Below are 20,138 nucleotides of genomic sequence, written 5' to 3'. Positions count from 1 at the left end.
TGTGCAAAGTGCTGGCTCTGTGTATTCCCAGCCTGGAGTAGAAGTTCTCACTTCATGGGTTAAACAGAAGTCCGTATGAATCATTTGTTTCTCTCCTTCCTCTTAGCAAGCCTTCATCTTTACTGCTGTATGATTTGATTTCCTTTGGCACCCTTGTGTTTATGTAAGAAACAAAGTCCTGGGGGATATCATTCGCTCTACATACTGTGGGTGTTTTTTGTGTGATTACTAACTACTAATGAGAGCAGCGGTCAGTCTCTTGCTCATACGCTCTGCCTTCTCTGAATCCATATGATGCAGTTTCCTCTCCCATTTCCTTGTTTCAGTGTTTTCTGAGTTCCTTCCTTCCTTTGCTCTTGGTTGTGCTACCAAGGAAAAAAATCATATTGAGCACTCTTGGAAAACTGAACAACAAAACCACCATCCCCATTTCTTCCTTTTTGCTGCTCATTCTTCACAAGTTTGTTCCATTCCTGTCCTACCTGTATTTCCCCAGTCTCTCTCTCTTGTACAGCCTGCTTTTCTCTCTTTTCCTAGCCTTGTTTTTTTGTATCTTGACATTTTTTGAGTACCTTTACTAAGCATATGCTACTCTTATGTTGCCCTTTCCTTTCAGAAATGCTGCTCTCTTAACGTTTACTTGTTTTGTTATCTGCTGTTCCTTTCAGTGCTGTCTGGTGTGTGTGGTAGTAAGTTCAGTGCTGGTTTCTCTTCTTTTTCTGCTGGGCAGTGTTTTTCTCTTAGTTTCTGTTTCCTTGTTTGCCATGCCTTATCATGCCCATAGGAATTGTCTGTGGAAGATAGTGGTGTTTTCTCTTCATTTTCATTGCAGGAGTTCGCTTTTCTTGCTAGCTTCCCCTTAATGCACTCATCTACAGCAGTTCTGCTGCACCTTTTGGTATGTACCTTTTTCTTTCTTGGACAAATGGGTAAAAATGAGATGGGCACGTGATGTAGCCTTGGAACATAAGTACTCATTTGTGTCTTAGCCATCCACCCAAGGCTTGGCAACCCGTGTTTGGTGAGCCCGGGCAGGCTGTCTGCCTGCTTGAGAACCATCACACCACCAGATCAGCTTTGCTGAATCTGCAGCCTTCCAGTTTTTTCCATGGCCTTATCCAGGCTGCAGATAACCTTTGGCATCCAGAAGTTCTTTGGAATTTCAGTTGTTGAGCTGCTGTTTATCCCCCACTTCTTCCAACTAAATGGGGATGGACCATTCAGTTTTTGAAGCATTCACTTCAGAACCCAATTTTTACAATGCGTTTATTCTTAAAATCGTTCATGGAATGTTGAGGCAATTTTTACATTGATGTAAAATGTTGTTTTTGAAAACTATTTACACTTCCTTTGCATCACATTCTAATGTAGTGATATTCTATGGTCAGTATTCACGTCAGTGCATTTTAGTGTCAAACCGATCCATTCTCCCCTGTGTAAATCCCATAAATAGACTTAGCAACTGTATCTTGATTTACTTTTACTTCCTTTTCTTCCCCACTCCACCGCTGCTCTCCTCTGGTGTAGCTTCTTGCAGAGCCAGGCTATTGACTTAAACAAATAGTTGTTTTTCAGAGGGCGCTGCTTACTCATGTGAGCTGTAGCAATAGGAAGAAGTTATTCTAGGAATTCAGAGGTTGGTGGAAGTCAGCAGCATTGGTGGATTTGAAAAGCTGCTGAATTCTTCCCATCCTTCTGAAAGAGGGAATGGCGACACCTGGAAAGCCAACCTTTACACTTATACATGGCGTTGTGAGTGGAAACCGGTGCTTTTTAAATATCCATTTGATATTAAAATTGGGCTTACAGTTTCAGTCTGACTTGTGATCTGCTCCGCTCAGGTTCTGGGTTGCTAACAAAGAACAAGTAATTTCATGCTGCTTTTCTTTTTTCAGCTGGATTTTTTTAAAAGAATCTAGGAATACACAGAGAATATCGCTACACTGTGTTCTCAAGGGCATCATAAAAGAAGCTATATAGATCTGTGTGTTGATAGAGATGACAATTCTAGTCCCAGATTGAGATCCACTATATATGTTGGTAACTCAAAGGATAAGTGTAAATCTCAAGTAATTACTTCAAGAGGGTTAATGAGTTCCCTTAAGAAATGGTTGCAAGTTCTCTTATGCTAAATGTATATACTGACTGTGTTTTGTCATGTTTCTCTTGGTGCTACAAGCCTGATGATGGTGACTTAAAACATTGCTATCAGCTCTCAAGCTTGGTTCTTTATGGAAAATTTCCCCACTTTTGTTAATGTTTGCTGTACTATTTATCTAGCACAACAGAAGATGATTTCTGGTGCGGAGCAGGGCAGTGCTTCCCAGCACAAACGGTGTGATGCACAGAGCTGCAGGTCTGCGTGAAGGAGCTGTGCAGCACCTGTCCTAACAGGAGAATCCTCTGACTTCACCTGGCTTGCTCCCTGTAACAAAATACTAAAATGCGGAACAAAACAGCTGGTTCCCCTTCTTTCTAGAATTTCATCTCAGTGATCAAGGTCTTATTACCTTTAGCATGCAATTTATTTAATGTTTATGTGATTATATGTATTTTTTTGTAGATAAATTGACATGATGTGGACCAGCAAGTCCAGTGAGGTGCCTCAGCAGAATCCGAGGCATAACCAAGCCAAGGATTCGACCACAGGTATGGATTCTCTCTACTGTATTTCTTTGTTGTAAAACATCTTTTACCACGACTTCTTTGAAACTTCACGGAGCTTTTATAGACAGCATTCTTCTGCCTCAGTGTGGGAGCTAAGACCACGTATTATATGACTTATTTTCTGCAGAGGTAGCAGTTTTGTACTGTGATCTGCAGAGTATTTGCTGATCTGCGCTAGGAATTGCCAGCCTGTGGTGTGGCTGCCAAGATGGCACAGAGACAGGTTTTTTATTTTTCCAATGTTGTAGAGGGGGAACAGTGCAGGAACAGAGAGAGGTTGGGAACTGTACGCTCTTGAAAGAAGCATCTGATAAGCAGTTACTCTTGCCTCTAGCTCAGTTCTAAAGTGGTGAAGAGCTGCAGACTGTTGACTAGAAGCAGTAGATCATCCCTGGCAGCACTTAGGTTGCCTAGAGCTGGAGGAATCCAATGAGCCTTTTACTGTCGTGATTTTGTCTGTAATTGAAAGAAGGGGAAAAAAGTATGTTACATCCCTAAGAGGAAGAAGGCTCTCATCTGGTAGAGCAGCTGGGTCACATGCTAAGTCTGTGGTTCACAATCAGGCATATGATCCGCACTGTGACCAAACTGGACTCCCGAAATTTCAAAGTAGGTGCAGATGGATGTTTTATCTACAAGAGGACACTATTGTTGATTGTCTCCTGTGATAGGTTCCGTTTCTTTTCAAGTTATGTACGTTATGAAACTGAGGGGCTCTGTACACATGAAACGCCATCTCTCAAAGGCAGAGCAGTCATTTTTGTCTTACTTTCTTATCCCTCCTATTCCTTAGCACTGTTTTATCTTGCCCCAAATGGTATCAGCAGCTTTTTTACAGTAAGGAAAAAATATATTTATTTAAGACTTCTTAATACTACTGTCCTCCATGGCTCTGATCCACTTAAAGTTTTTGGACATTGTGTTTGTAAGCAATTAGATGTGTGTGGGGGTTTGTGTGTGTATATATATATACACATATACATATACATAATATATATATATTATGTATATATATATATATAATTATTATTTCTTGAAAGAAAGAAGTGAACTGAAGAAGTAAATAATTGTAGAAGAAAGCACTGCTGTATCCTGCTGACCTGGGCTTTGTGTGGAGCTCATGCTATTTGGATTAAAAGGCTGAAGTTGATTAGTGCCTTGTGCTTTGCTCTTCATGAACATTACTTCATCTGAGATATTTGTATTGGGGTAGATAACTGGCTTTGTTATCTTCTATAATGTGTGGTAGATCTGGTTTCAAGTCTTGTAATGCATTCAGCGTAACTTAGTCAACTCATTAAATTTGACATTAAATATTTTATTGCTCTGTTAAGATGAATCATGGCTGATAACAGCCTCTTACAGAGGGTATTTACAGGCTGGAATTGAGTCATTAAAAGAACTCAATTAGCGAGCCAATGAAAATTGTTCTCAGGCAGCATTTTCTTTCATTATTTTCCATTTAGTAATAAGTAACTTATTTCTTTTCTTCTGCTGCACGTGATCCAACTGCAGGATGGGCTGCTCTTTCTCAGACTAAGGCTGCCGTAAGTACTTGATCTTAACTGCTTTTCAAATTAGAATAGTTGGAATATTACTTTGCTCAGTGGTTTGTTGTTAGACAAGTTGAAAATAAAGCAAGAGATTGTGGAGTGCATGCATGTTGAACAGTCCTGTATCATTATGTATTATCATTAATTTATTCACAACAGCTTACTTATGGAAACATATCTATATAACAGAGCATAATTCAGATGATCTTTTTAAACAAATCCTAATAATCTTCCGTTTTCTGGTCAGAAGCTCTGTAGTTTTTCAACACAAACATTGTGAAGTTGCTTTTGGCCCATGGTTTTATTCTTTATGAAAATGAGGGGTAAAAATGTCACGTGGGGAAAAAACTTGTTTTTAAAAACTCCAAAGCAGTATTTTAATATGCACCATCTTCAAATTCTAGCTACGTCATATAGAGAACAAATTGGAAATAGCTCCCACCAGCACAGCTGTGTTTAATTCTGTCATGGATGCCAAGAAGCCCTCTGGTAGTACCAGCAGGAAAGTAGGCAGGAAAGGTATGTATTACTTATGGTGTAGCATGCGATGCAGGGTGAAGCCACTGCAGTCTGGAAAGCCTTATTCTTTTCCTCCACCAACCCAACCTTCAAGTGTCCAGGGTGACTTCTGCTAACGATCTCTATTGATGAGAAACTAATTGTGCAGGATAAACTAATATTTTCTTCTTGTAGCTTGGGAATGGAAATTTGCTATATGGCTAGAATGAGTGACAGATCTTGCCCATTGTTATGAGTGATCAGTGCTTTTTTCATCCCGATAGCTTGTTTTATTGGGGTTTTGATAACAACTGTATATGCCTATGTTTATATTGGAGTAGCCGTTTACATTTTTTAGTGTTGTCAGCTCTTATGCCATCATTGAATGTTAAATCTCACACTTTCTTTATTTTAACCTTAATTTCCTTTGTGTTCTGGCAGCACACTTATTCTTCAGTGCGTGTAGTAGATCGACTTTGAGTGGCAACACAGTTAGCGTACATAGGTTTAATGATAGGTTAAGTATATAAAGGGTTCTTTGGTTTCTGCTTCAGCTTCCCGGTCTTCCAGCCAAACTAAATCAGGCAAGGAGAAGTTCTCACGCAGTCCTCTTCGAGCAACAACCCTTGAAAGCAACGTGAAAAAGAGCAGCCGGGTGGAATTTCGTGAACCATTGGCTTCATACAGGTTAGCTGGAACAACTGACTGTTAAAAATATACTCAAATAAAAATTAAGCTAATACTGGTATTGTTTGATGGTGACTCCAAAATGTGTTTTTTCCTCCCCCCCCCCAGAAGCATCATGTGATGTTGGACAAGTTTCTTCATTTTTAAGTTACAGACTTATTTTTTTGTCCAGAGAATGAGTTTGAAGTCAAACATGTTGAAATGGGGCTACACCATCAAGCTGACTGGTTTAAGTATTTAGTTTCTATATTAAGGACCAACAAGTGCATTTCCTCATGCTTTTCCAACTTTGTTTCATTAGTTCTTAAGCACACGTTCCCAAATGTTCTTGTTCCACGCGGTCCTGTGGTAATATATATAGTACAGAAAACAGATTCAGTTTTAGTATTTGTCTGTACATATCATCCATAATGCAGGTCATTGAGGGAGTAAGCTAAATCAGGAAGAAAAGTGGCAATTTACAGGCCATAGAAGATGGTGGAGTGTGAGAAATGTTCAAGTTTTAAAAGAACTCACCTTTGAAGTGGTGACGAGTCATTCCTGTTAGTTGATGAGCATGTTTATAGCTGACTTGCTATAGGTCAGGTCCTACAGTTGCACTTGTGATGGTGACTTTTTCTTCCCTATTACAGCAGGGATACACTGAGTTCTCTGCCGCATCATGGTTCTGGCCAGGTGGAAGCCAAGCGATTTATGTCTTCTTTGGACTTCTGTGAGGCAGAAGAGAAGACTGAAGTAATGGGCCATATGATACTTGACAGAGATGAACAGGATCTCTACGGAAGAGATTTTGAAAGTCCATGTTCTTCTGCTGCAGACGAGACTGTTGTTAGATATTTAAATGACGGACCGGCAATTGAAGCCTTGCAAAAAACCGAGGCATTTCTTAGAGCTGCAACACCTCCAAGATTGGAAGAGTTAAAAACTAGCGGCTCTAGAGGAGACGGGAGTAGCATTAAAGCTCCTCTGGGTAGCACGTCCCAGGACAGGGAACTGAAAGTGTCTTTCCCATCTGCCACGAGTACTAGTGCTCATAGGCTGGAAATCTTGAAACAACGGCAGCATGATGCTAAGCTGGAGAAGCTGAAGGAGCGGATTCGCAAGCAGTGGGAGCGTTCTGAAGAGATGGGTGGCAGAGGACAGCACTCAGGATTTGCTGAGCAGCCTGTAGTGACCGCAAACGTGGAGAATACTGTTACTGCCAGAGTCAGGAAAGTGACAGCTGCACCTGCTGTTCCAGCATACAAAGGTATGGAGGTGTAGAATCCCTGTTAGTCGCTGGTAGCAAAGGAGCAAAGTTCAATCCTGCTAAGTATCAAAGCATGGAAAAACTCACTGCTGTGCTCAAGCAGTACAGGAGGGATAGAATGGTATGATCACAATCTGGGCAAGAAAGAAGAGAAATTCTCAACAATCTTTAGAAGTGTGAATTCCTTTTAGAATCTTTCTGTCTCTTCTTATGAATTACTTTGAAAAATAATCTTGCTATGTTACTCTTTGGGTTTATTCTGATGGTTTTTTTTTTAGGTTAGCAACACAGTATTGACAGAGAAAGCCTTTTCAGCTTTTTCTACAGGTTTTGGTCTGTGGGCAGGCAGCATTCTGATGTATTGCTTTCTTCTGGTTTATTATTAGTAATTCAAATAGTTTCTCTTCTACTTGGCAATTTCTCGTTCCTTCTGTTCCCCAAAAGCTTTATTTACGTTTTACGCAATTATTTAAAACTCTTCAATTGTTTACTTCCAGGTTTCAATCCTGCTGAAACTAAGTTTCATGCTCCAGCTGGAAAGATCTGGCATGAGCAAGGATTTCAAGTTGGTCGGGAGCTGTATAGAGATATGGCATTCCAGATGACAGGTGATGTGCATTTTGGATTTATTAAGCAACGCTGCCTTCTCTGAGGGGCAGAAAATTATTAGTCACAAGTCTACAAGGCCATGGAAACAAAAAATCAAAGCAATGAGTGTTAAATACATTGTATCCCTCTGTATAGGAGGGGCAACTTGTTAACAGTAACAAGAAAAATCCTTCTCCCTCATTCTTTCATAGAGAAAAAGAATAGAAAATAAATTCTGAAGAGCATCAAATGATGTCTTTTCCTTGAAATAGGTATTCACAGAAGAAAAGCTTCATTATAACAACTGTTTGGTTTTCTATCTTCTTTTGCACATGTTTGCATGAATGAATGCAGTTTCCTGTTTAAAAGGACAAAACCAAACCAGTTTTGGTTTTGACGAGTCTGAAACATTTTTTTTTTGACACATTCAACAATATTAAAGTGATAGGTGGACTTGATACAGTATGTTGAAGCCTGAATTCTGCTTCCACCATGGTGCTGTCATTTCTGAAGCTACTGTGGGAATTGTTACAGCAGTGATTTAGTTGGGATGTATAGGCTACTAAAGGAGAGATGGAGAGCATCTGCTGTGGAAAATCTGTTGGGATCTGCTTATTTAAAATGCAGTAGGTAGCTTGTAGTGAAGGGGTGTGTCTTCAGCTATGTCTGGTGAGGAGATGATAAGGCAAGGGGTTGGTTTCGTATCTGTGGTTTTATAGAACTGTCATGATTTTACATCAGAATAATCAAAATCTTGGAGTTCTGGGAATAATTTAAGTCCTGGAGATTTGTTTGCAAGGACTTCTTGAGAGGCTTCCTGGGGTCTCCTGACAATAGGGAAGGTTCCGCTGTGTCCAGCTTTCTTTCAGAGTGTTGGGGTCCTCTGAAAGGACCCAAGAAAGAAGCAAGCTTTCTGCAGAGACAATTAGGATAAACCTTGGTTTTATGGAAGTGCAGCTTCTGTTGAAGAGAGGGAAACAGGTCGACAGAAAGAATAAGATATAAAATAAACCTTTTAAAATTATCTAGATTTAATTTTCTCTACAGCTCTATACCTTAAGTGTTGTAAAGCTCATTTAAAGTATGGGAGGAGGCACTATATAACTTAGCATTAGTAAATTAAAAGAACATTACCACTGGGGTTTATTCCGCATTAAATGTAAGAGCAAGTGGTGAATGCTAAGAGCTTAAAAAAGTGTTATTCATTTACTTGGAGGCCTTTTGAAAAAGCATTAAATACTGCTACTGAAGAATAGAAACATGGGAGAAATTATTATTTCTTTCCTTTCTGATGAATACATTTAGCAGCACAGTATTTTGATGGTAAAAACTGAGTGAGGATGATCGCTGTCAAACATACATTGCAACTTTTAAGCTGCTAAATAATAGGAACTGTAACACGTGCTTTATGTTTTCGTATTTATGGCACCAGGACCCAGTCTTCATTCATCTCTGGGTAGTCTAGATTACGATGCCCAGGAAGGTGTTTTGTTTTGCTGAAGTGGTTGCAGTGAGGAGCTGTATTGTTGAATTGCTTTTGACTGGCTGAGTTGCAGAAAGAGATCCAATTATTCAGAGTGGAAATTAATATCCCCCAAGAACCACTAGTTGTGATACTTAAGAGTTTGTTTATTACACATTAGAAATAGCATTTCTAGTTTGTTAAAGCATATTTAAGATTAGAGGGAAAGGCATCTTGCTGTGTTGGTAGTGTAGCGGCTCATGGAAATGGTTGGACTTCAGCCTTGGTTTGCTTATATGTCGTGACAAGATACTAAGAAATTTTTCTGGCATCATTCAGAAAAACAAATCATTTCTTTTCTACCAAATAGTTCTTCAGATATTCTGTTCAGCTCAGACATTGACTGCCAATATTTTGAAGATTTTTTTCTCTATGCTAGCACTGTTCACTTTGAGTTTTGACAAGCATATAGTTTGAGTAGCTCATGAGCTCCTTATGCAAACCCAAACTTTTGGAAGAATCTCATCCCTCTGGTTAGGAGATCCAATTAAAAAGGCATCTGGGTCATGTTTTCAGTGAACTTCTGTCTAGAAAAGAAACAAGTTGTGTGTTCAACTGTGTTTTTGTTCTGCTGCCATGAGTGGAACAGCTGTAGGTGGAACGTGTCTCCTTGCTGACCTGAAAAGATTATATTCAATAGCTGATACCAAGTAATCAAATGCTGGAGCTGCACATAATATGTGCTATAAATGTATTTTTAGCCCATAGGATTATCTATCCATGTGTTAACTCTGTAATAAGGTTACAGCATGTAGAGTTCTGGGTGAGTATAATGACTTGCATCAAAACCACTACACAGTCCTCTGTTGCTTAAATAAGCTGTAAGATTTCTAATAACTGCAGAAGCTTTTCTCTTTTGTTCAGTGAGGTTTCTGCATGTTAGCACAGACCGCGCAGAATAACTCTGCATCTTCAGAGGATCCCAGACTTCCAATAATCCTGTCTTAATGGTGTTCAGAGTTGGCCTCACTGAACAAATTTGTTGTAATATGAATAGAGTGAGTGGAAAGCAATTGCAGTTAGTTTCCTGGTATGAGAAAAGAGCTGTCTGGCACTGAGAGTGCAGTCATTGAGGTCTCTAATGCTTGCTGTTTTCATTCCCTATGCTTGTCAGGCTCAAATATGAATGGAGAATTGGTGAGGAGAGGATACAGAGGGCAGAACAAGACTCTTAAATTTCCATTTGTTCCATTTCAATTGTTGGTCTGTCTCTGATCCTTTCTGTAGGCCTTCATCAGTGAATTAGCCGAAATTAAGTACTGAAAAAATCAGTATTGGCATTTAAGTAATAAAACTTTATCTCGCTCCATGTTGGATAGAGGAACAAACCAACAGTAATGGCTGTGGAGTTCCATAAATACAGTCTGGTTGTACTGGGATTAAGAAAAGCATCTTCAAAGCACGTAAATTAAAGTGCTTCTTTAAGTCCATGGTAGGCTGCTGGAACCAAAGGCACAGTTGCCAATTGTTCCTGAGCAGTGCTTGTTTCTGCTTTCTACCAGGACAGCTGGGACACCCACTCAGTGCAGACAGTGATTAAGCCACATCCATTTTTCCTTCTTGTTCAATTTACCCTAGTGTAAAAGCATGGTAGAATACAAGTGTCTCTTGGGTAAGTGTGCCTGGCTTGTGTTCTAGATGAGAGCTTCAGTGATAGAGAATAATTCTGCATCACTGGGTGAGTTCTGCAGCAAATTTTGCAGTAAGTAGGGCACACGGGTACCCTGTCCTGCACACTTGGACACAGAGGCAGCAAGTGGATCTTATGTCATGCATTAATGTGGAAGCAGCAGCCCTGGTATTTCAGGAGCAAAAGAACTACGTGTTTGTGTGGAACGTTAGTATTGTAAAGTGGAATGTCTGTAGTAGAAGAGAGCAAAGAATTGTTTCTACCTGTCAAAATAGCATTTAAAATGGAAAACAGACACTGTAATGGTCTGTTATGGCTTTGCAGTGACTTGGCTTCTGTGCGTTTTAGTGTATAGGTAAGCAATTATAAGATTGTGCTTCTGAGCTTCTTTTTTTAAGGCAAATGTTCTGTGTTTTATCCTGTGGGATGTTACTTAACAACACTTGTTGCTTTTTCGTTTTGTTCTTTTTAGCGAGTTCGACGATGAAAGAAAAACCTAATGAGAGAAACAAAGAGAGAAAAGCATCCAGACCAGTGCGGAAAGTTCAGAAACTACCGCAGTCATCAAATCCAGAGTCCAAACAAGGTGACTTGCCCTAATGTAGAAGGAAAGCTGCTGTATGTGTATGCTTCACGGATGAGCTTTTTTTCAAGAAACAAAAAGATAAATCTTGTTGCTTTCAGCACCTTTGCAGATGTGCAGAAATGCAGTTGTAGTGATAGTGGATGGTACAGTGCACTGATGATGGGTGTTTAGTGTTTGCTTGGTTATGTATCTTCTTTTAGTTTGGGGATCATTTTAATTTTCCACTTTCCCATTTGGGAACTGCTGATGAGTGTTTGTGTCTCAGGGGATATCCTCAGGTGTCCATCAGGCCAGTGCAGACAGAAATGGATCCTGCTTCTGTTTTGTGTGGAAACTTGTTAGTGCATGACCCGTAGCTCAGTGAATAATGCTGGGAGTTGGAATGGAGATGATAGGAGAATGCTGGCAGTTGGGTAACAGGTAGGAATGGAGCCACAGGGTCTTGCTGAGTTGTCGTCCTCCATGCAGAGGCTGTTCCTGGATGGAATTTCTCCCAGTTTCTCATTTGGGAAGCAGCTGAGCTTCTGGTTCTTTGGCTCACTGCTCTGTTGCTCTTCCATGTCCTGTATTGAGTTGTTGCTGTCCTTCACCTTCTGTTCTGGCCTGGCCCAGTCTTGGCTTTTTCAGTAAGTGAAAGATGCTCACACATGTCCCCTGACAGGTCTTACAAACCTTGATTTAAATAGGAATATTTATTTCTTTTACAAAATGTGTTGTTAAGGTTAATCATCTCTTCTACCTCTTAAGGTATTATATACGGTCACCCATAATCAGTAAACGCTTTGTTAAAAGAATATCTATTTTTTAAAAAGGAAAATTGGAAAAATAAATGAACTTGAGAATGAATTTGCACTTGTGCGTGCTGTAAGTCATTGAGCTACAGGCACACGTTTTGCTGTGACTGTGACTGCTAATACCTAAAAACATTAAGCGTGGATTTTCTGCTTCCAGTGCTGATCAGTTCATTCTTAAAGAAACATTCTAAGCTAACTTAAATTTGTATCAGTTCCAAATGAGGGAGGAATACAGCTTGCTTTGAGTTTCAATGGTATCGGGTATACTCTGTAGCAGAGTAAAAGTGGGTGGATTATGTCCTCAAATCCCTGGAAGAGACAGTTCTAAGTGACACAGCTGGTGATCCAGCCTCCTCCAGTCATAGTAAGAAACTGCTTAACATAGCCAAGGCTATAAATAGCCACAGCTCATGTTCTGTTCCATTCGCTTGTTTTAGTTCTAACAGCTGACTTGAAATGGAAGATGAGACTTTACACTGCCTTTTTAAATGCACACAGAAGTAATTGAGAACAGCGAGTCAGGCAGGAGAACCCCTTTGGCTGATGAATCTGTAAAAGAGGATTGTGGTGACATGTTTCAGCTGACAGATTTGTGAAATACTTGGACAATTTACAGTGCAAGCAAGGAGGGTTGTTAGTAAATGAACAGTGGGCTATAGACTTCTTACTGAATAGATTTGCTGCTTTATTTTCTTCTAAGTATGGAGTGGAAGAGGAGAGAAAAAGAGAGGCTGAGGACTGGAATTGCAAATGGCTTTAAGATCATTTAACAACAATGAATGATGTCAGTAATAAGAAAGAGGAGTCAACTAAACCCAATTAGTATTAGGTAGAGATATTCCAGCACCAGTTTTTACAATTTAATTATATGTAGGATGATAAAATAATACTAATGCCATTATGATTGCTTTGCAGAATGGCATAAATTGTCTGTATGCGAGTATGTGAGCTAACTGTGAGCTTGGAGGCTAATGGCTCTTTTTTCAGTCGTGGTACAGAAATGTCAACTAGAGGATGGTGAATTTGCTGCTCGTTATTTGTTTATCACCTACCTCAGCTCTGTTTGAAGTTCTTTCTAGGAAACAATTCATCTTCATATTAAAAAATACACGAGCCTTTCTTAGCATGTGTTTTTTGTTTCTGCTCTTCTTACTGTAGCATTTTACTTCTTCTATCTAATGTTTGCCCGTAAGTTTTAGGTGCGTGTAACCATTTTTTGTTTAACCTGATTTCATAGGGCTCTAACGTTCTTCTGTATATATTGAGTTTTTAAACCATGTTACATGTAGGCCTGAAGCACTGACAGTTGTGTGATTCAGCTGTTGGGTGTCTTCATGGTCCATTGCTATTATAAGCGTATAACTGCAGCTGTACCCATTACACAGAATTAAAGGGTAGAGTAATGATTGAAAGTTGCAAGAAATACTTCTTTGTAATGCACCTGAAAATCCATCTGGTGCTTGACTTTTATTTGTTATTTATTGCACAGGTGGAAACTATGTAATAAGTGCATCCTCCTGGCGGGAGGGACAAAAGCTAGCCAAGAAGATACTGGGTCCAGCTCCCAAAATAGAACACAACAGAAGAGCTGTATCTAGTGACAGAACGGGGCGAGAGCGAACTGCTAAGTCTGGTAAGTTCTTTATCACTGTACTTTCTTTCATTGTTCTTAGTTTATTATATAACTTGGCATGTCTGCAGGATTAAGTAGGTGCCTGAGATGTAGTGTAGACAGTTTCTTAATAAAATAACTTAATTTTTTAACATGGAGGCAGCCACAGAGAGAATTTAATTCACTTCCATGGTTGGGATGCATCGCCTCGCTTCCCATGCTATGAAGGTACAAAGGAGCTCTGGAAAAGAGGGGAAAAAGGTTTCAACAACAAAATCTGGTCACTTGTATTCTGTCTTAGCCTGCTAAGGCTAGTGAGGAAGGGAATGGCTGGAAGGAGTCTGCCGTCAGGTCAATTTTCGAGGTGTGCTGTATATAATTTGTAAGCTATGGTTGGACATTTATCTTTCTACAGTAATTTTAGCTCTTACATGTAGGATATAATGTCATCTGTGGGCATCGTAAGTCTTCATTTTTAATTCCACCAGCCCTTTTCAGAATTTGTCTGAATGTCAGACAGGTTAAATAATGGAAGGTGGTAACTTTGTGCTAGTTATGCCTCTGAGGTGACAAGGTTATAAGAGTATAAGGGGTGTGAGCTCAGTGTAAGCAGAGGCTGTTGAATTCAGGCTATGACACTGAATATCTGAAACATAAGCATATTTATAGTGAGATCTGCATAGGTAATGTCACACTGGAGAATTGCAGTTGAGATGAGAAAGCAGATGTTTTGCTGTAAAGCAAAGATAATTTCCCCAGAATACTGAATTAAAATCAATGGAATTGTTTGGTTATATGTGCTTCACTGCCTTTAGAAAAAGAGGAGGGTATATTGTATCAGTTCGGTTTAACTGGGAAAGATGTCTAGGACTGTCTAAAGGTGTGCAGAGTTGCACGTAGTGAGGAAATCTTCATGTGCAAGATAAGACTCTAATAAAATCATGTCTGTTATTTTAAGTGTTTGTTGCCATTTTCACGATGATTGCATCACTTTCCACAATCTTTTATCACTTCTGTATAGCTCTTTCCTTACTTTCCCAGCTGTTTCAGTTAAAGCACGTAGTTACCAGGTTTGATTTTTACCTGCAATATTTGACAAGTCTTGTTTTTTAACAGGTCGTATTGGAAGGACAGGTTCAGATTCTAGACTGGTTGTTACACAGAAAACCTCTTCGAGAAGTTCTGAGCGGTCGAGAAGTAAAGTACGATCTGAGAATAATCTGAAGAAACCGGAACCTGCTTTTCCAGGTGATAACCAAGATGATCACGGCTCTGTAAATAAGGACTTCCTGCCCTTGGAAATACGTGGAATTCTTGAGGACTTGCAGTTGGATAGCTTGACTACAAAGCAGAAAAAAGAAGAGGAAATACAGAATCAGAAGTCTGTTTTGCCTACTGAAAATACCAGGAGCCACAGTCCAACCAAAAGGAAAACAGACAAGATAGCTGCCAGTGAGGAGCCTCAAGTGACCTCTAAGAAACGTCACTATGATGCCGATGAGGTTCGTAAGTACATCATCAGGCAGCAAGAGGAGAGGAAGAAGAAACAGAATGAAGAGAAGAAAGCACAAAAAGAGGCAACTGAACAGAAGAACAAAAGACTCCAAGAACTCTATAGAAAGCAAAAGGAGGCTTTAAGTAAGGCCAAGAACGTGCCTCCTCCTGAACCTCTGGCGGCTAAACGGTTACAGGAAACTTATTCTAAACTGCTGCTGGATCATACATTTTTAGAAGAGCCTTCTCAGCTGCCTACAGTGCAGGAAACACAGGTATAGCTGATTCACTAACTTAAAGTGCTGCGGTTGTTTGCAGGAATAGGAGGTCATATATCTAGGAAGGTCATGAGTTGTCCTGATCTGAGGGCTGTCTGAAAGCAAGCATAGAAAATAGTGTTTTTTTAAAGTAAAAACTACAATGCTTTTGATTCAGAACTAATTTGCTGCTGGTGGTTGCTTCTCATCGTAGCGAGACCTCTCTGAAAGGTGAATGGAAATAATCTTTGTATTATAACAGAAGGAAAGTTCAGAATAATTACTAATATCAGCTATAATAGTTGACTTCTAAGAAAAATGTAAACATCATTTACAATCACATTTACATCGTGAATTGAAAAGCTTTGTCTGAAGTTGCTCCCAGTCAGGACAAGCTTAAATCTGTATTGAGTTTAATTAAAAGTCTGCTAATCAGAAATGGAATGTGAAAAGATCAGTAGTAAAAGGCTAATACCAATTTGTGTTCAATTGAACAGGTTCAGTATATGAGCAAAGTTCCCATTCCATTCTAGTGAGACAAAAGCATAAATGTCCTGTATTTTTAAATCTTTGCATGGTAGGAAAGATGTGATATTGCACCGAGAAAGTTAATCTTTTTTCAGTTTTAGTAAGACAAAAGCTCCTAAACTCCTACAGACTTCTGAAAATGCGTTTTTTTGGTTATTTCATTTCTAGCCCAGACCTGGTTATCAGCCATCTGGAGAATCTGACAAAGAAAACAAGGCTCAAGAGCGTCCTCCTAGTGCATCTTCAAGTAGTGACGTGTCACTGTCAGAACCACAGCAGCAGCAGCCGCTATTGAGGTGAGTCATTGTAGGCCTTCTGAGACTGAGGAGGGTACTGTAGTTTTCTTCTCAGGGTGATGGAAGTAGATTGTTCCTTTGCATTCATGCCCTGTTAATGTGCTTAACCAAACTCTTAAAGGTAAGAAGCTAAAAACCAGTAAGTTTCTTGCATATCCTTAATTGCCCAGTTGTGCGTACCTCATTTTTAATTACATAATCAATATCTGCTGCTTAAGTATAAGCCTCCTTCGTTATCTTTACCTTCCGTTGGTCAGATCCACACTTCATAAATATAATGAGGACTTTCTTTCCTTTCCTTATGGCACCTCTTAGTGGTGGTGTGACAGTTGTAGTGAAGTGTGGTCTGAGTACAACTGGAAGAACAGTGCTAAGAAATGCCGTGTGAAAGAGAGGGACGAAGGAAATGTTTCCTCCCTTATGAAGTCTGGAAACTTTTAGAAAATGGTTGCTGCTGATTATGAAAACATTCAGCTCTTTACAGCTCTAAAATGTAAACTGCAGCATAAACAACATTTGAAATTTGGGAGGTGCTCTGCTTTTAATAACATTCTGTAACTGTCTGCCCTTCTGACTCCCCCAGGAAGTATTTATTTCCAGAAAGCAGACTTGTGTCAATGAGACTTTCATCTAAAATAACGATACTTATTAGTCATTAACTTAAATGTTGACTTTTTGTTTCAGAAGTGACTTTGTGGAGCCTTCATGGGTACAGCCAGACCGGTTGAGCCCGAGAGTCCAGCTCTCTCATCCACAAGCTCACATGTGCTTAAGTGGAGGCCCTTGCTCACAACATCGGAGTCTGGAGCAGATGGGACTTCTGATGGGTCAGCCTTACATGAATTCAGCTGCTCCACAGCAAAACCTCTTAGGAAAAGACTTTACTAACCAATATAAGAGTAAAATAGATCGGATTGAAGCTTTAAAAGCTACAGCTGCTTCCCTTTGTAGCAGGATTGAAAATGAAGCCAAGAAGTTGGCTGGGACTGGTCTCAATTATGGTACCATCTGGAACTCGGACCATGAATATGTGCAAGAAAACCAGGATGACAGACAGTGGGCCAAGGCCATGAGTCCTCCTGTGAGGGAGGAAAATGAAGATGCTTTTTCAGCCAGAATTCAAAAGATGTTGGGTACCTGTGCATCTCATAGCGCCTTTGATGACAACCTTCCTGGGGTAAGCAACCTTAGTGAATTTAAAAAGCTCCCTGAGACAATCAGGCCTCATGCTGCCACAGTCAGCCTTGGACTGAGGTCTCCCACTGGTCACCGGCACGAGGGGACACTGGGACATTTGTCTAAGAAACCGACTGACACCTTGGGATGTGAAAACCAGGTGTATGGTCAGAGCAAAGCTGTATTTCCTCAAGAGTCCAGCATTGACTCCATCAGCGAAGGGCCTCTCCTGAGTGACGGAAGCCTCTCTGAGGAGGAGGGAAGCCAGCACAAACATCTGCCACTGAAGATTCTGGAGGCATTGAATGAGAGAGATTTCTGTGTTCAGGAGAGAAATGCTTTTGAGCCCATAAAAGAGTTTCAGAAAGAAACTGAGAAGTATCTGCCACTTCAGCCTCAGTCAAGTGGTACTCACAGCAAGGGGCCATGGGAAGAGCTAGCCAAGGGAAGCCCACACAGTGTCATCAACATCTTTGCGAAAAGTTACAACCTTCAAGACAAGGGTAAGCAGAAAAATGGAGAAGACTCGCAGGTCTTTTGAAATACTTCCCAATTTTATCATGACTTTCATTTGATAATTCACAAATAAGGGGTGTGCATTAAGATGTACTGCTCCGAGGTTTACCAAACATTAATCTGTGTAATGTTTTCCTTTAACTTTTGGAGGATAAATGATCCCTTCCTCTTCTTCTGTTATTTTTTTCCCCCCTGCCTAATTGTGTAAGGAAAAAAATCCCCACTTCTGGGGGAAGAAGGTTGTTGATGTTGTTAATCCTCCTTCCTTTTCATTCAGATCTTCATTTTTGAGGAGGAGCCTTTTATGAGAAGTTTGTATCTCGTTGTTGCTTTTTTCCCTTGGTATCAGTACTTTTAAATATTCCTTAACATCAAACATGACTGCATTGAAACTTTCTGCTGATGACTCTCAAGGAGTATATTCTTCAAAAGGGTTTTGGCTGGAAGTTGTTAATGAAGTATTCAGTAATTTATGGAAAGAGCCTGTTCTATGTTAAAACTGCTGTGAGATACCTGTACTGTTGTTCTTGTGTACTGTTTTCTCCTGATGTTTCTTGTATTCAAAGGGAAACATATTGAACTCATTGTGGTTAGAAGCGTTTTGTCCTCTGCAGCTTTATTTTCTCACTTGGTGCACATTGTATTCAGAATTATTTTTGTCTCTAGTGTTTGATGAGAGATCAAATGGAGGATCTTCCATTCTGCACCCTTTACACCCTACCCTGAGTCCTCCGGAGAGCATTGTTTCTTATGAAGATGACTTTGCTTCCTCACCAGGAAGCAGCACCTTAACGGACAAAAAAATTGCACTTGACCTCAGGTAAATCTGTGTTCGACTTCCTATAAAAATCCAGCATGTAAGAGAATGCAGTTGATGGAAATTTTGTTTTATAATATGCTGCACATCTTTCCTGGTATGCTGCAGTGTAATGCTACTGAAAGTGGTCAGATAGTTCCTTATGATCTTGCAGTGAATATGGCAAGCAACAGGACTTCTAGATGCAAAGATCAGAGTGGAATATTCCCCATCTTTGCCTGGTTTTTGTTCTGCCTTGGTCTGGCAGGTTGCTTACCCTTTGTAGCCAGGTGAAAATTAACTCTTGTGTGGCTGTAAGAGTGTAAAAGTTATGAAAGAAGTTAAGATTTGAAAGTGTTAAAATGCTTCCACTGCTCCAAATTAGGGCTGTTTAAGTTTTTAATTTCAGAGTTAGTGTTTTTAGTGCGGATTTAGTCCTTTCTTGCAAACTTTTTTGCAGTTAATCACTGTAAGTCTGTTCCTTTTTAGTATTGCAAGCAGCAGTAATTCAAGCATTCAGGAAGAACTTTCTAGTAGGAAGTCTCCCCGTGAATCTCGATCTGTCGAACTTGGATCTCAGCTTTCATCTGGACCCAGATCTGCAGCATCTTCTCAGTCATCTACTTCATCTAAAAAGAGAGGGAAAAAAGAACGTAAGTGCAGCACTCGGCTGTAGGTTATTTGAAGCTTCAACCTTTCTGTGTATCCAATAATCTTAACATTGATGGGATGTTTTTCTCTAGTGGTTCTTTGCTAAATTTTCATGACTCTTATTTTTCTCTGATGTTAAAACACAGCTGTCCAGAACTAATTAGACAGAGAAATTATTAAAATGGTGAAAAGTTGTCCCCTTCCTAAACTATCTGACAGCATCGTTTGTTCTTAGGGTTGGAGTCTTTCAATGGAAGTTCTCACCACATTTCTGTGGGAGAAGATAAAATTCAATCTGAATTAGAGTGGGGATCCCAACAAGCAAAGAAGTCCGTGTCAAGTAACAGACTTTCTAATAAAGACTACGAGCAGAACACGGATACTGACAACACAATAGAGAATTTGTCTGGACACTCCATGTTGAGGTAATGTGAACTTACAAGACTGTATGCAAATATAAGTGCAGTGAAACTAAGTGTGCAATGAAAACAGTTGCAAAATACACCCAGTGTATTTTTCGCAGCACATTTTTCTAAAAAGCAAAAAATAATAATGATTTTACACTCACTATAGAATGGTTCTGAGGTATTAATGTACAATAATGGCTTTTGCTTATACTTAGTGTTTGGTTTGAAAGGTCCTTTGCCCTCTTAAGATGTGCCGAGCATGCACAGCTGAACCTCTTCCTAAGGGGTTCAAGCATCTGCAGTTGGTTCTTCTTGGCAACTTAAAACAGGGACAATATATTTAAGAAGTGTCTGCATCCTTTTCTGTATGTTTCTTTCTTGCCTTTGTTTTAATGATCATCACAGGTTTTGTTATAATTGAACCAGGATGTGTAGATACTGAGTTATTTGTTTTTTGATGAATGCTGAGTACCTGAGAGAAAATACTGTGCTGTAGCAACTTTGCTCTAAATTGGAATGTAGGTACATAGCCCATTTCGTGAAGTCATTTCACACAGACAGACTGGGCCTGTGCAAACTTTAAAGAATAGACCCTGTACATAGATCTGTTCAGTCTGTATAAACAGAAGAG

The 20,138-nt window shown here is 39.8% G+C and overlaps 1 protein-coding gene across 4 annotated transcripts in view; it reads left to right on the top strand.

Annotated features, from left to right (window-relative positions):
• The window catches only part of CEP350 (centrosomal protein 350), a 65,464-nt gene that overhangs the window by 7,481 nt on the left and 37,845 nt on the right, over nucleotides 1–20,138 (top strand). For all 4 annotated transcript variants that reach the window (XM_072343000.1, XM_072343001.1, XM_072343002.1 and 1 more), the window contains exons 2-15: nucleotides 2,564–2,649; nucleotides 4,183–4,214; nucleotides 4,625–4,739; nucleotides 5,273–5,405; nucleotides 6,038–6,654; nucleotides 7,152–7,262; nucleotides 10,867–10,980; nucleotides 13,264–13,407; nucleotides 14,503–15,155; nucleotides 15,834–15,961; nucleotides 16,646–17,640; nucleotides 18,320–18,473; nucleotides 18,939–19,102; nucleotides 19,336–19,525. In XM_072343000.1, the coding sequence (XP_072199101.1) occupies nucleotides 2,574–2,649; nucleotides 4,183–4,214; nucleotides 4,625–4,739; nucleotides 5,273–5,405; nucleotides 6,038–6,654; nucleotides 7,152–7,262; nucleotides 10,867–10,980; nucleotides 13,264–13,407; nucleotides 14,503–15,155; nucleotides 15,834–15,961; nucleotides 16,646–17,640; nucleotides 18,320–18,473; nucleotides 18,939–19,102; nucleotides 19,336–19,525 (3,626 nt within the window). In that variant the 5' untranslated portion in view covers nucleotides 2,564–2,573. The remainder of the gene's footprint in view (nucleotides 1–2,563; nucleotides 2,650–4,182; nucleotides 4,215–4,624; nucleotides 4,740–5,272; nucleotides 5,406–6,037; nucleotides 6,655–7,151; nucleotides 7,263–10,866; nucleotides 10,981–13,263; nucleotides 13,408–14,502; nucleotides 15,156–15,833; nucleotides 15,962–16,645; nucleotides 17,641–18,319; nucleotides 18,474–18,938; nucleotides 19,103–19,335; nucleotides 19,526–20,138) is intronic.

This window comes from Excalfactoria chinensis, chromosome 8, assembly GCF_039878825.1.
Source record: "Excalfactoria chinensis isolate bCotChi1 chromosome 8, bCotChi1.hap2, whole genome shotgun sequence".
NCBI lineage: Eukaryota > Metazoa > Chordata > Aves > Galliformes > Phasianidae > Excalfactoria > Excalfactoria chinensis.
The sequence above is the reverse complement of the archived record's forward strand: the minus strand, read 5'-3'. Positions and strand labels throughout refer to the sequence as shown.